The sequence below is a fragment of the Trichosurus vulpecula genome, chromosome 4, assembly GCF_011100635.1.
Source record: "Trichosurus vulpecula isolate mTriVul1 chromosome 4, mTriVul1.pri, whole genome shotgun sequence".
NCBI classification, from domain to species: domain Eukaryota; kingdom Metazoa; phylum Chordata; class Mammalia; order Diprotodontia; family Phalangeridae; genus Trichosurus; species Trichosurus vulpecula.
The window spans coordinates 82,496,948-82,509,598 of NC_050576.1; the positions used below are offsets into that span (position 1 = coordinate 82,496,948).

General features: G+C 37.0%; 1 protein-coding gene across 1 annotated transcript in view; it reads left to right on the forward strand.

The window, feature by feature from the left end:
• Positions 1-12,651, forward strand: part of PLA2G4A (phospholipase A2 group IVA) — a 165,248-nt gene that overhangs the window by 32,075 nt on the left and 120,522 nt on the right. Inside the window, exon 2 of the mRNA XM_036753292.1 lies at positions 1,256-1,359. Coding sequence (XP_036609187.1) covers positions 1,327-1,359 — 33 coding nt within the window. The 5' untranslated portion in view covers positions 1,256-1,326. The remainder of the gene's footprint in view (positions 1-1,255; positions 1,360-12,651) is intronic.

Genomic DNA, 12,651 nt, shown 5'->3' on the forward strand with positions numbered 1-12,651 from the left:
ATTATCATACTTATTCTTACCTGGAGTCACTATTCCATCTCCCACCTGGGTGCTTTTATATGGGCTGTTCCCCTCTCTAGGATGCGCTCTTTCCTTACTTCCTCCTCTTTGAATCTTCAAGGGCTATACCCTTTGAGAAGCCTTTTATCCTTCTTAAATGATATGACTACTTATATATCCCATAGTAGAAGGGTTCTTAACCTGAGGTCCACAGAGAGATTTAAGGAGGTCTGTAAATTTTCTAGAAGAGAAAATAAATTTTATTTTTCTTTTCAGTAACCATTAACTGAAATTTAGAATTCTTTCAATTGTTAATTTTTTTTTTTCTGAGAAGAGGTCCACAAGCTTCACCAGATTGCCGAAAGGATACAAGGTCTGATTTAGAGTCAGGAACATCTGGGTCCCTATAACCATCTCAGGCACTAATTAGCTGTGTGACCTTTAACCTCTTTGAGTTTCAGTTTTCTTCTCTGTAGAACAGGCATAACTTCTATGATGCCTCTCTCACAGGGTTCTTATAAGAATCAAAAGATTTAATTAATGTATGTGGAGTATTTTACAAATCTGAAGGTACTCTTTCTTAGTCTCTCATGTACACATACATATTGTTTTTATTATTAGTTATTCTTGTATATGCAAACATCTTATTGTAATTATTGGTACAATGCTTGATGGCACAATGGATAGAGTCGTCAGGAAGATCTGAATTCAAATCCTGCCTCAGACATTTATTAGCTGCATGACCCAGGGAAAGTCACTTCAGCTCTGTTTGCCTCGATTTCTCCAACTGTAAAATGGAGATACTTATAGCGCCTGCCTCACAGGGTTGTCCTGAGGATCTCGAGATATTTGTAAAATGCTTCACAAACTAAAAAGTGCTGTGTAAATTCTAGCACTTTATGGTTTGTGAAGTTCTGTGACCTGCGTGAGTCTTTTGGCCTCTTTTATTCTTAATTTCCTCGTCTGTAAAGTGGGGATAATGATAAGCACCTATTTTCCAAGGTTGTTGGGGAGGTCAAATGAGATAGTAACTGTAAAGCACTAAGTGCAATGTTTAGCACATAGCAAGCACGATACAAATGTTAATTAGATATAATTATTTGTTGTTATTATTATTGTGGTTACTTGGCCTTGTACCTCAGTTTCCTCGACTATAAAATGTGTAGGTTGCAGCGGATGGTTTCTAATGCCCCCACCACCCCTAAGTCTATAATTCTCTGATCTCCTCCTCTAATGGCGATGGTTTATTCTGCAGGATTCAAAGAAGCTAAAGTCCTCAGAAGGAACTTCGAAGAGAGAAGAGATTTGGCTGTTACTGAAACCAAAATGTCCTGCATAGATCCCTATCAGCACATTATAGTAAGTGATTTTCTGTCAGCCTTGGCTTTTTAAGAAATTTCACTGGATGCGTGTTAAAGGCATGGGCAGGCAGAAGTGTTTTGCAATGTAAAATGAAATACTCTTAGGTGATGTTGGGCAATTTATGAAAGAATATGACCTACTTGGTGTTTTTCACTGAGGGTACTGCGTCTGAATTTAATTTTGGCAAAACTATGTTTGCATAATATTTTGTTTTCCCCTTGCTTAAAAAAAATGAGAACAGAGAAGAGGATTCTGGGAAGATGGCAGAATAGGTCAGAAAATTCCAAGCTCTCAAGATTTACCCCCACAAAAGAGATAAAATAGCACCTTAGGGTGGAAAAAGTACGGGTAAAAATAAATAAAAAAGGGGCATAACAGGGGTCTTCCTGGGACAATTAGAGAAGATCAGAAGAAAAATCCCAGGATGAGGTTTGGTGCCAGCGAAGAGTAAACACCTCCAGGTTAGGGTACCTTTAATAACAAGCAGCAAGCCCTGGGGTTAGTTGGTGTGAGAGGCTGCCTCAGCGCCAGCCACAGGAACTTTTACCTCTGGGATGGTGAGGGGAGGTGGACATCTGAGCCTGGGAAGATCAAGGGAAGCTAAGCTGACAAGGAATGCCAGACCCAGCTGTGCTTCGAAGAGCGGGGGGTGGGGAGGTGGTGAGAAAGAACCAGCTCATGCCCAGTGAGTGTAGAAGCAGTGGGGCAGAAAGCCCCTGGCTGTGGGCACTAACAGGAGCTTGGAGGTATGGCTTTGGTTCTAGGTGAGGATGAACTGGGGCAAGAGGCACCATCCCCCCTACACCATGGCTAGAGGTGATTACAAAAATTAAGCTATTAACACAAAAAATGCACAGGCAAAGGAGAAAGAATCCAATCATAGAAAGCTATTATGGGAATAGAGAAGACTGGACTTCATCTTCAGAGGAGGATATTGAAGTAAAGAAACCCCCAAAGAGTAATCACCTGCCCAAAAAGAATTCATAGAGGATCTTTAAAAGACTTTAAAAATCAAATGACAGAGATGGAGGAAAAACTAAAAAAAAAATCCAAGAAAAACAAGGAGATTATGAAAGGAAAGTCAACCAATTTGAGGAGATCCAGAGTTTTAAGGAAGAAAATTACATCTTGAAAATTAGAATTGGGCAAGGTAAGGCCAGTGTATAAGAGATCAAGAAATAATTAAACAAAGTATGAGTAATGACAAAATAGAAGAGAACATGAAACATCTTATAAGAAAAACAACAGATTTGGAGGATAGATCAAGAAGAGAAAATATAAAAATAATCAGACTACCTGAAAGTTATTATCCAAAAGAATCTTGGTACAATAATACAAGAAAGACTTAAAGAAAATTGTCCTGAAGCATTAGAAGAAGGGGGAAAATAGAAATAGGAAAAATCCATCAATGACCACTTAAAAGAGATCCTGTGAGGAAGACTCATAGGAATATTATGGTCAAATTCGGAAACCCCCAGCTCAAGGATAAAATAATAAAAGCAACAAGAATAAAACAATTTAAATATGATGGTGCCACAATTAGAATCACACAAGACCTAGTAGCAGAGATACTAAAGGACTGAAGGTCTTAGAACACTATATACCTAAGAGCAAAAGAACTGGGGCTCTGGCCAAAAATATCTTACCCAGCAAAGTTAAGTATAATCTTGAATGAAAAAAAAAATGGACATTTGATCAACTCTCAGACTTTCAAGACTTTGTTTAAACAAATAAACAAACAACCTGAACTTAATAGAAGATTTGACATACAAAAGCCAAGAAAAACATAAGGTACATATTAAAGACTAATTATAAGGGATTTAATAAGGACAGACTAATTACTTTTTATATAAGTAAAATATATGTCTAAAATTCTTGTTAATAATTGAGTAGATAATAATAATAATTGAGATTGGGATAAACCTGAGTATGATCATACCTGAGTATGATATGAAGTTAAAAGTAAAACCATTTAGGAATATCTAAAAAGTAATTATTTTGTACAAATGAGGTACAAGAGGAAGAATCAATAGAGAGGAATTAGATGGGGAGGAGGGCTGTTAGTTCTGGTAACCTATTTTCATTACTAATGGATTTAAGAGGGAACAATACATATATATTTAGAAGAGTATAAAAGTCTTCTAAATTCAGAAGAAATAAAGTGGTGGGGAGAGATCTTTAGAGGGGAGGGTGAGGGAATAGGTAAAAGGGGGTATAGAAGGGTGTTTACATTTATGGGAATGGGAGGATAGGGGAGGGATCCTTGGAGCGGGGTAGGCAAGTAATACGGGTAGAAGTAAAGTAGAGGAGGCAGGAGGGATAGGATACAAAAGATGTGCACAAACATAAAAAACAAAGATCAGGAGTAGAATTTCCTTGGGAAAGTTTGTCTGTGTGTAGGTGTGTATCTATAGAGAAATATATCCACACTTAATTGTAGCTTTCTGGGGTGGGGGTAGGGAAAAAAAGAACAAAATTAAAAAGTGCACAGCAGAGAACAAAAGAAAACTTACAAGGAAGCAAAGAAAAGATGGACAGTTCTCAACACAACATGTATTATTTATCATATAGACTTTGTGGAAATGAAAATTTATTGTTACATGTTTTGAATCCTCTCTCAAGTTCTGCTATTCATATAACATGCTTTTTCCTCCCTTTCTTACTTTGTATTTAAGTTCCAATATTTGTTTATGTTATGAGTTTATGACATGTTTTTGTTTCTTTTCTCTATTCTGTATTTGTGTTCTGGTGGTTGAGTCTAAAATTAAAAAGTAAGAAGTGAGCCAAGGGATAGCCCTTTTAATAAAAAAAAAATCAAACAGAGAGGGAGAAGCCGAGGGTTGTTTCTGGCCACACACACACACACATGCACATACATGTCATTGTATAACATATAACATATTGTAATATGTTATATCCTATAATACTAAATGATATATAATATACCATTACATAACATGCTACATATTATGATAGATCACATTCTGTAGCATCAAAGTTATAGAATATATAGGACATAACATAATGTATATCACAGTATTAATCTTAGGTATAATATACAATGTACATTATGTAATATAAAAAAAGTTTACAAACGAGAACATATTTCCAGAACACGTGGCTAGTGACACTGAATGGTTGTAGGGGGCAGCCGTACACCCTTCCTTTAAATAGAAGGCTGTTGGCCCTGTCTTTTTGTCATGGTCCCCTTTTGCAGTCTGGTGAAACCTAGGGATTTCTCAGAATAATGTCTTAGGTGAATAATATAAAATTACAAAGGGAAGCAATTATATTGAAATTCAGTTGTAAAGGTATTTTTAAAAATCATGGATCCAAGGAACCCATGGATTTAAATTTAAACAGTGCTTTTTAGATATATAGTCACATGCTTTACAAAATTGTTGGAGAAAGAGCGTGAGAGAACAGAAGTGTTGCATAAAGGAATGTGCTTTGGTTCTTGTGATGTCAGTCTAGAGGTAGCGAAGAATGCTTTTTAATACCTTTGCTGTTTTGTTGTTCAGTTGTTTCAGCTGTGCCTGGCTCTTCATGACCCCATTTGGGGTTTTCTTGACAAAGATACTGGAGTGGTTTTGCCATTTCCTTCTCCAGCTCATTTTACAGATGAGGAAACTGAGGCAAACAGGGTTCAACGACTTGCCCAGAATCACACAGCTCGTGTCTGAGAAAAGATTTGGACTCATGGCACTCTATCCATTCTGCCTCCTAGCTGGCCACCATACCTTTGTTAAAATCTTTAAATGAACTTCTCTATGGGTAATTATTCCTCCTCTCCTCTCCAGAGGAAAGCAGAAAGACTCAACAGAGAGCATGTAATTTCCTAGAATTCCTCCAGGAGGGCAGGAATCTACCTAGAATGTGAAATGGTGAAGCTATGAAGGGCGACACCAGTTGGGCATGCTTCGTGGGAAGCAAAGCAGGGCCTTGTGACTTGCAGCACTTTGAACTTCCTGATAAGTCTACATGACAAAGTTGATCCAGTCTTTTTTCAGAGAAAAGGACTTTAAAATCAGAAGATCCTCTGATCCATTTATTTCAAGTGAAAGAGTTTTGGAAACAGGGAAAGTACCACAGCAGAAATAAAATAGATTGTTTAAAGTAACTTCTGCAAGATTAATTATGATTGAAGTAAATCTGAATGACTTGTTTATTTTCTTTCTGACCCTCTCTGCCAAGGCAGTCTTTGCTGTTTATTTTTAGCAAGCAATAATATGAAATTGTTCTTATCCAATCCCAGTTAGGCTAGGGTCCTATGCTGTCTGGGCTCAGGACCTAAGATATTTCTGATTCGTATTACATTAGGAACAAGTTAAACACCAGCCTTGGGGTAGGGGTTTCCAAGAAGTAGTACCATAAAGCTAGAACTACCAGGCAAAGATAGACCAGATTTAAAAAAAAATCTTTCACATCTTTCATTTTTCTGGATATTCTTTACCTTGTTTCAATCAAGATATATAGGTTGTCTCATGTAATTTCAAGATCTTTAGTGTCCATTGACTTTAATATCACAATAAGTATGATCATTAGTAAGTCACTTTATGTCTCTGAGATTCAGCTTCCTCATCTGTAAACTGGGGCTAATAGTCTCTGGTACCTCAGAGGGTTGTTATGAGGCTCCGTGAGACAGCATTTGAAAGTGCTTTGCAAACTTTGAAGTTTATCTTAGTGCCACTCATTATTAATGGGATACTTACCCATACACAGGCAGCTCATTCAGCGGTGCATTGTCAGGGAGAACTGAGTTCAGATCTGGTCTCAGGCGCTTACTGTGTGACTCTGGGCAAGTTCCTTGTGTAATTCTTATCTGTTTCAGTTTCCTCATCTGTAAAAGGCTGATAATAACAGTACCTACCTCCCAGGGTTGATGGGAAGACAAAATAAGATATTTGTAAAATGCTTCAAAAACGTTAAAGTGCTCTGTAAATGCTAATGTCGTTTTTGTTACTACCTTGAAAACTTGACAGTGTTACATCTGAGGGAAAAAGGAACCAGACCACAGCTGGCTTGCTTTTGTACCATAACATTACTGCTGAGACACTCTGTAAACCCATCTTACTGCCCTTTAAGCCTGCAGTAATGTATAAGATGCAGTGGTTCCCAACTAAATTATATATTTTTTAAAGTAGGTAGCTTCTAATAAAGTAAAGTACACTGAAGGAGGGGAGAAGAAGGTAAGGCCAAGCTTGGGTACCTAAGCTTGAAATACTGACAAACTGTTCCCCAACCTGGAGGCTTAATATTACCAGAATCAGTAAAAGAATCATACATTTCTATCCGACTTTTTATTTTAAAGAAACTTCACAGACAAGATTAAAGGTATGAAACAACAGTCTCTTAATCTCATCTGCCTAAAGCCATCAGATGCTCTTTCCATCAGCTATGATGTGGTCCAGACGCAATAAATCTCATTCTACTAGGTTTTCAGAGTTTTCCATAAAAAATATTTTTGAAAACTTGACTTTGTGCATTTAAAATTCATAAGTTTTCTGGGTAATTTGAGGCTCTACCTTCAGTAGATTTTCTTGTAGGCAATGGGGTTTCCATAGGTTGTTTTCCTTTATTCTCAGCCAAATATTGTTTTTTTTTAAAGTCTCTTATGCTATAGATTGCTTTACCAAGTATTGGAACACATCAATGAGTTCTCTGCATTTCACATGACCATACATGTCATGGTTCTTCTACTCATAACTATTCCTCCTTTATCTCTAAATAGCCCTAAATTTCATAGCTGATGAGTCAAGGAGATTCTGGTTTTTATTCATTCACTCATTCATTTGTCTATCTACCTATTTATTTATAAACTAACGATTTTTCCCTTTACTGAGCAAGTTCTTTTATTTAGAAAAGTACTGAATATTTTATTCTGCTAAAAGTTTTTTAAAAACTGTGTGGTGAGGAAACAGAGTTCAGCTGCATGCCTTTAATGACCTGCTGGAGATAGATGCAACTCAAACATTGGCTTCTTATTGTTTCTTCAGTTGTTCAGTAGTGTCTGACTCTTCGTGACCCAATGAACCATAACACACCAAGCCCTCCTATCCTCCATTGTCTCTTGAAGTCTGTCCAGGTTTATGTTTATTGTTCCCATGATGCTGTCTATCCATCTCATCCTCTGCTGTTCCCTTTTCCTTTTATCGTCATTCTTTCCTAACAACAGGGTCTTCTCAATACATGGCCAAAGTATTTAAGCTTCAGTTTCAGTATTTGACATTCCGGTGAATAGCCTGAATTAATTTCTTTGACTATTGACTGGTTTAATCTCCTTGTTGTCCAAGGGGCTCTCAAAGATCTTCTCCAGCACCACAATTTGAAAGCATCTAGTCTGTGGTTCTCAGCTTTCCTTATAGTGAGTCCAACTCTCATAGCCAGAAATTGTTATTGGGAAAAAAAAATCATAACTTTCACTATATGGATTTTTGTTGGCAACGTGATGTGTCTGCTTTTTAGCATGCTGTCCAGATTTGCCATAGCTTTCTTTCCAAGGATCAAGTGTTTTTTAAATTTCATGGCATAGTCATGCAGTGATCTTTAAGCCCGAGGATATAACATCTGACACTGTTTCCATTTCTTCTCCATCTGTTGGGAAGTGATGGGATCAGTTGCTAAGATCTTAGTTTTTTTCTTTTGATCTTACGTAAGCCAGCTTTTACACTTTCCTCTTTCACCCTCATTAAGAGGTTTCTTAATTCCTCTTCATTTTCTGCCATTGGAATGGTATTATCTACATGTCTGAGACTATTGGTTTTTCTCCTGGCACCTCAATTCCAGCTTTTGATTCATCTAGCCTGGCATTTCACATGATTTACTCTGCATATAAGTTAAATAAATAGGTGACAATATGCGGCATAGTCTTACTCCTTTTCCAGTCTTAAACCAATCAGTTGTTCCATGTTTGGTTCTACCTGTTGCTTCTTGGGCTGCATACAAGTTCTTCAGAAGACAAGTGAGATGATGTGCTCCTGCCATCTCTGTGAAGACTTGCCACATAACATTGTGATGCACACAGTGCTTTAGTGTAGTCAGTGAAACAGAAGTAGACTTTTTTTTGGAATTCCCTTGCTTTCTCCATAATCCAGCAAATGGTGGCAATTTGGTTTCTAGTTCCTCAGCCTTTTTGAAGATCAGTCTGCTCTTCTGGTAATTACCTCTTCATATATTGCTGATGCCCAGTTTGCAGAATTTTAAGCATAACCTTGCTGCTATGTGAAATGAGTGCAATTATTTGGTAATTTGAACATTCCTTGGCATTGCCCTTCGTTAGGACCGGGACAGAAACTGATCTTTTCCAATCCATTGGCCACTGTTGAGTTTCTCCCTTTTGCTGGCATATTGAGTGCAACACTTTATAAGCATCCTCTTTTAGGATTTCAAATAGCTCAGCTGTAATTCTATCACCTCCAGGAGCCGTACTGTTAGCAATTTTTCCTAGGACCCACTTGACTTTGTTCTCCAGGCTCTAGATTAGTAACCACACCATCATGGTTATTGATGATGTTAAGATCTTTTTTTTTTTTGCATAGTTATTTTGTGTATTCTTGCCACCTCTTCTTAATCTCTTCTACTTCTGCTAGTTCCCTACCATTTTTATCTTTTGTCTTGCCTATTTTCTCCTCAATATCTCTATTTTCTTGTAGAGATCTCTTCTCTTTCTGATTCTATTGTTTTATTTCTTGGTATTGCTCATTTAAGAAAATCTTATCTCTCCCTGCTGTTCTCGGGAATTCTGCATTCAATTGGGTCTATCTTTACCTTTCTCCTTTACCTTTTGCTTTCCTTCTATCCTTAGCTATTTGTGATGGCTCATCAGACAGCCATTTTACTTTCTTGCTCTTTTTCTTCAGAAGGTTTTTCGTTGCTGCCTCTTATACAATATTGTGAACCTCTGTCCATAGTTCTTCAGAGACTCTATCTGCCAGATCTAATCTATTTAATCTATTCATCACCTCTACTTCATATTTGTAAGGCATGTTATTTAGGTCATACCTATAAGGTTTGAAGGTTTCCCCTACTTTCTTCAATTTAAGTCTGAATTTTGCGAAAAGCAGATAATCTGAGCCACAGTCAGCTCCAGGTCTCGTTTCAACTGATTGTGTAGAATTTCTTCATCTTTGGTTGCAAGATAAATAATTGATCTGATTTCTATATTGACCATCTGTGATGTCTATGTTTAGAATCTCCTTTTGGGTTGTTGGAAAATCCAACATTGACAACCTAGAATAATTAACAGCTGCTGCCAAACAGTATAAACTTGTCTACTGTCTAAGAGCTGGAAAGATAGTCAATTCAATTTAATTCAATTCAACTCAACCAACTCTTGTGAAGGGTCTACTCTGCATTCAATTCTGGGAATACAAAGACAAGGACAAAACAGGCTTTGCTTTTGAAGAGTTTATATTCTACTTACTGGATTAAATAATTAAGTAAACACACTGTATCTGTCAATAAAACAGTTAATCAAAATCAACCAATCAATAAGTATTTATTAAGAATCCATTCTATTCTGGGCACTGTAGTAGGTACAGAAAAACCAGTTTCAAGAGGGAAAAAATACTAGTACCAAGTGAGTAATCAGAATAGGTTTTGTCTAAGAGGTACCTGGATTATACTTTGAAGAACTGGGATTCTTTGAGAACATGTTCAGCCCTGCACTCAAAGATTTGTAAAATGTGGGAGACTCCACTGGGTTGGTCCAGTGATTTCTAGTACAAGCGATAGCTTGCTTTCCAAAGGGATAAGGATGAGATCTATAATTTTATTGGTCTAGAGAGAACACAGATTGAATGAATGGATGAATGGAGGAGGTATTTATTAAGAGCTTACTATGGGCAAAACACTGTGCTAAACAATGGGCATACCAATAGAAAAGTAAAGCATTTCCTGGTACTTCTGCAATTTATTGTCTGAGAAAACTACTTGAGAATGCCACAAGGTTATGTGATTTCCTCAGACTCACACAGCCTGTACATTTCAAAAACAGGACTTGGACTCAGGTCTTCCTAGATTCCTGGTCAACTATCTATCCTTTTCCTACTAATGCTACTTCTAATATGATGTGGTTTCCACAGTGGTGGCATTACAAGAGTGCTGCAATGCAGAGTAATGTGTGTAAAAGAATTATTTTTCATCCGTTTAAGGCCATTTGGTTTCCATTGAAAAGATGATTTCTTAAAGTTGTTTCTGGTCTTGCGAAGTTTGGTACTTCTATGACTCGGCAAATTGCTTTGATATATCATGAGTGTATCAAAGTTACAAGGAAAAGCAGAAGTATAAACTTAAAAAAACCCACAAAACCTTTTTACTCTGAAAAATGTTGAGTCATTTTCTCTGGAGTGAAGAAATTCAAGACTAATCTAACCATCTCTTAACAACTGTTAGAAGTTGTTATCCTGTTATCCTGAGAAATCAAAATTGGTTCACATTGGAAAACAAACATGTTATAACTGGTATGACTGCCTGCTGATAAAAAGGGGCTTATATAAAAACATAAATTAAAGGACTAAAACCATGTTTTCTAGAAAAAAAAGAATTGTTCTCCAGCCAGTATGGTGTAGTCAAAGGAGTACTGGAAGACTTCTCTAACATAAACAATATGTCTGGGATCCAGGCTTTATTCTACCACGTATTAAAACTGCAGCAGTTGGAATCCAGGATTCAACCACTTGTGGGACTATGGCTGGGTCCTGCCATCTACCTATCTGAGCTTCAGTTTCCTCATCTCTAAAATGAAGATGATAATATTTCATTACCTATGGAGTAAGGTCCCCTTCCCACCCCTCACCCCTAAGTGGCTATGCTCTAGACTCACAAAGAACTGCATTCATCCTGCAAGTAGCCTGATCCCAAAGAGAAAAGCTCAGAGTTTTCTCTCTTTTGCCAGAGTAAGACTAAAAGGAACATCTAAAACTTATCTTAGTTGTGGTTCATATCTAGAGTCTCCTCAAAATATAAGTATAATAATCTCTTCTAGAAAGGATACTAAATAGACAACATGGTTTTTGGGAACAGTATAGTTATCTGTTTTCCTCCGCCATAAAAAATGCCTATGACACAGAGGACTCACAAATCCAAATTAACAGAGAAAAAAATTCTCAAATACATGTTACATTATTTATAATCTCTCTGGAAGTTTAATACAACTATTTGGAATCACAGAACAGATCTTTCATTCATACCTGTTCTGTTTGATCAACTCAGGAGGTCTAAATCCTTCTGCCAACCAGATATAGCTTTGACTTTAGTCCTGTGGCTCGAGGATCCTCCTGAAAGTTGGGCTTTTCTCTGAGAAGTGGTACAGGTTTGTGCCTGTACTTCCTGCTGAGCACCTGGCACTTTACTCCAGAACTCTGGGAAATTCAAGGCTGGATAACAGCCATTTACTTCAAGATTACTTAGAGGATAAAGCAGATGAAAGCTACCAAGGACTCAGGCAAATTCATCTTTCTGCTGCCATGTGCTTATACCTGCCATTGCTGAATAGTGTTTCTCCTCAGCTCATTTTATATAATACACAACTGATCGGATTTTCTTGACTTAGTCATCAATTTTCTTTGGCATAATTCCCCCATTCTCAAGAACAACAGATAAGAAATTGATAATTTCATTTCAGCAAGGTGTAAATGCTTCAGCAAGAGGCCAGGCATAGTGCCCACAGAAAAAGTTCAGAGTACATATGTGGCTCCATGACAGGTACTTTAGTCCAGCAAATTAGGGAGTTCTCCCAATCATTCTTGTTATACATAGTAGTTATTTTCTTGTGAATTATAGAATGTGGTAAGAAATAGAGAAAATTAAAAAGGTAATTAAAAAACGAGGACCTTGATTGAAATTATATAAAAGAGCAAAGCTAAAGAATATCACTTGAAATAAAAAAAAATTAGCCAGCACCTGAAAGTGAGGCTTAAGCTTGCTATAAAGGGAAAAAGTGATGACTAAGTGTGTTGGGCTGAGATTTGACATCTCAATTGAGATATGGCAACTCTGACTCCTTAAGAGCAACGAATGACATGTTGATTCATTACTTCCCCCAGGTAATAATACTATCTGTTGATTCAAACAATATAATTTCCTATGGTTCTGGCACCTGCTATAGAATTGACAATTTCTTTTCCAAGTGGGGACCAGCTCAGCTTAGTTTGAGATTAGATATGACAATGGTGTTGGAAAAAAGGCTAAAGATTTTTTTCCTTTTAACTAATTGGATAGGAATTTCCTTTCTTCTCATATTTTAGAAACATTTAAAAATTAATTCTTATAAAATATCTCCAAGAAAGA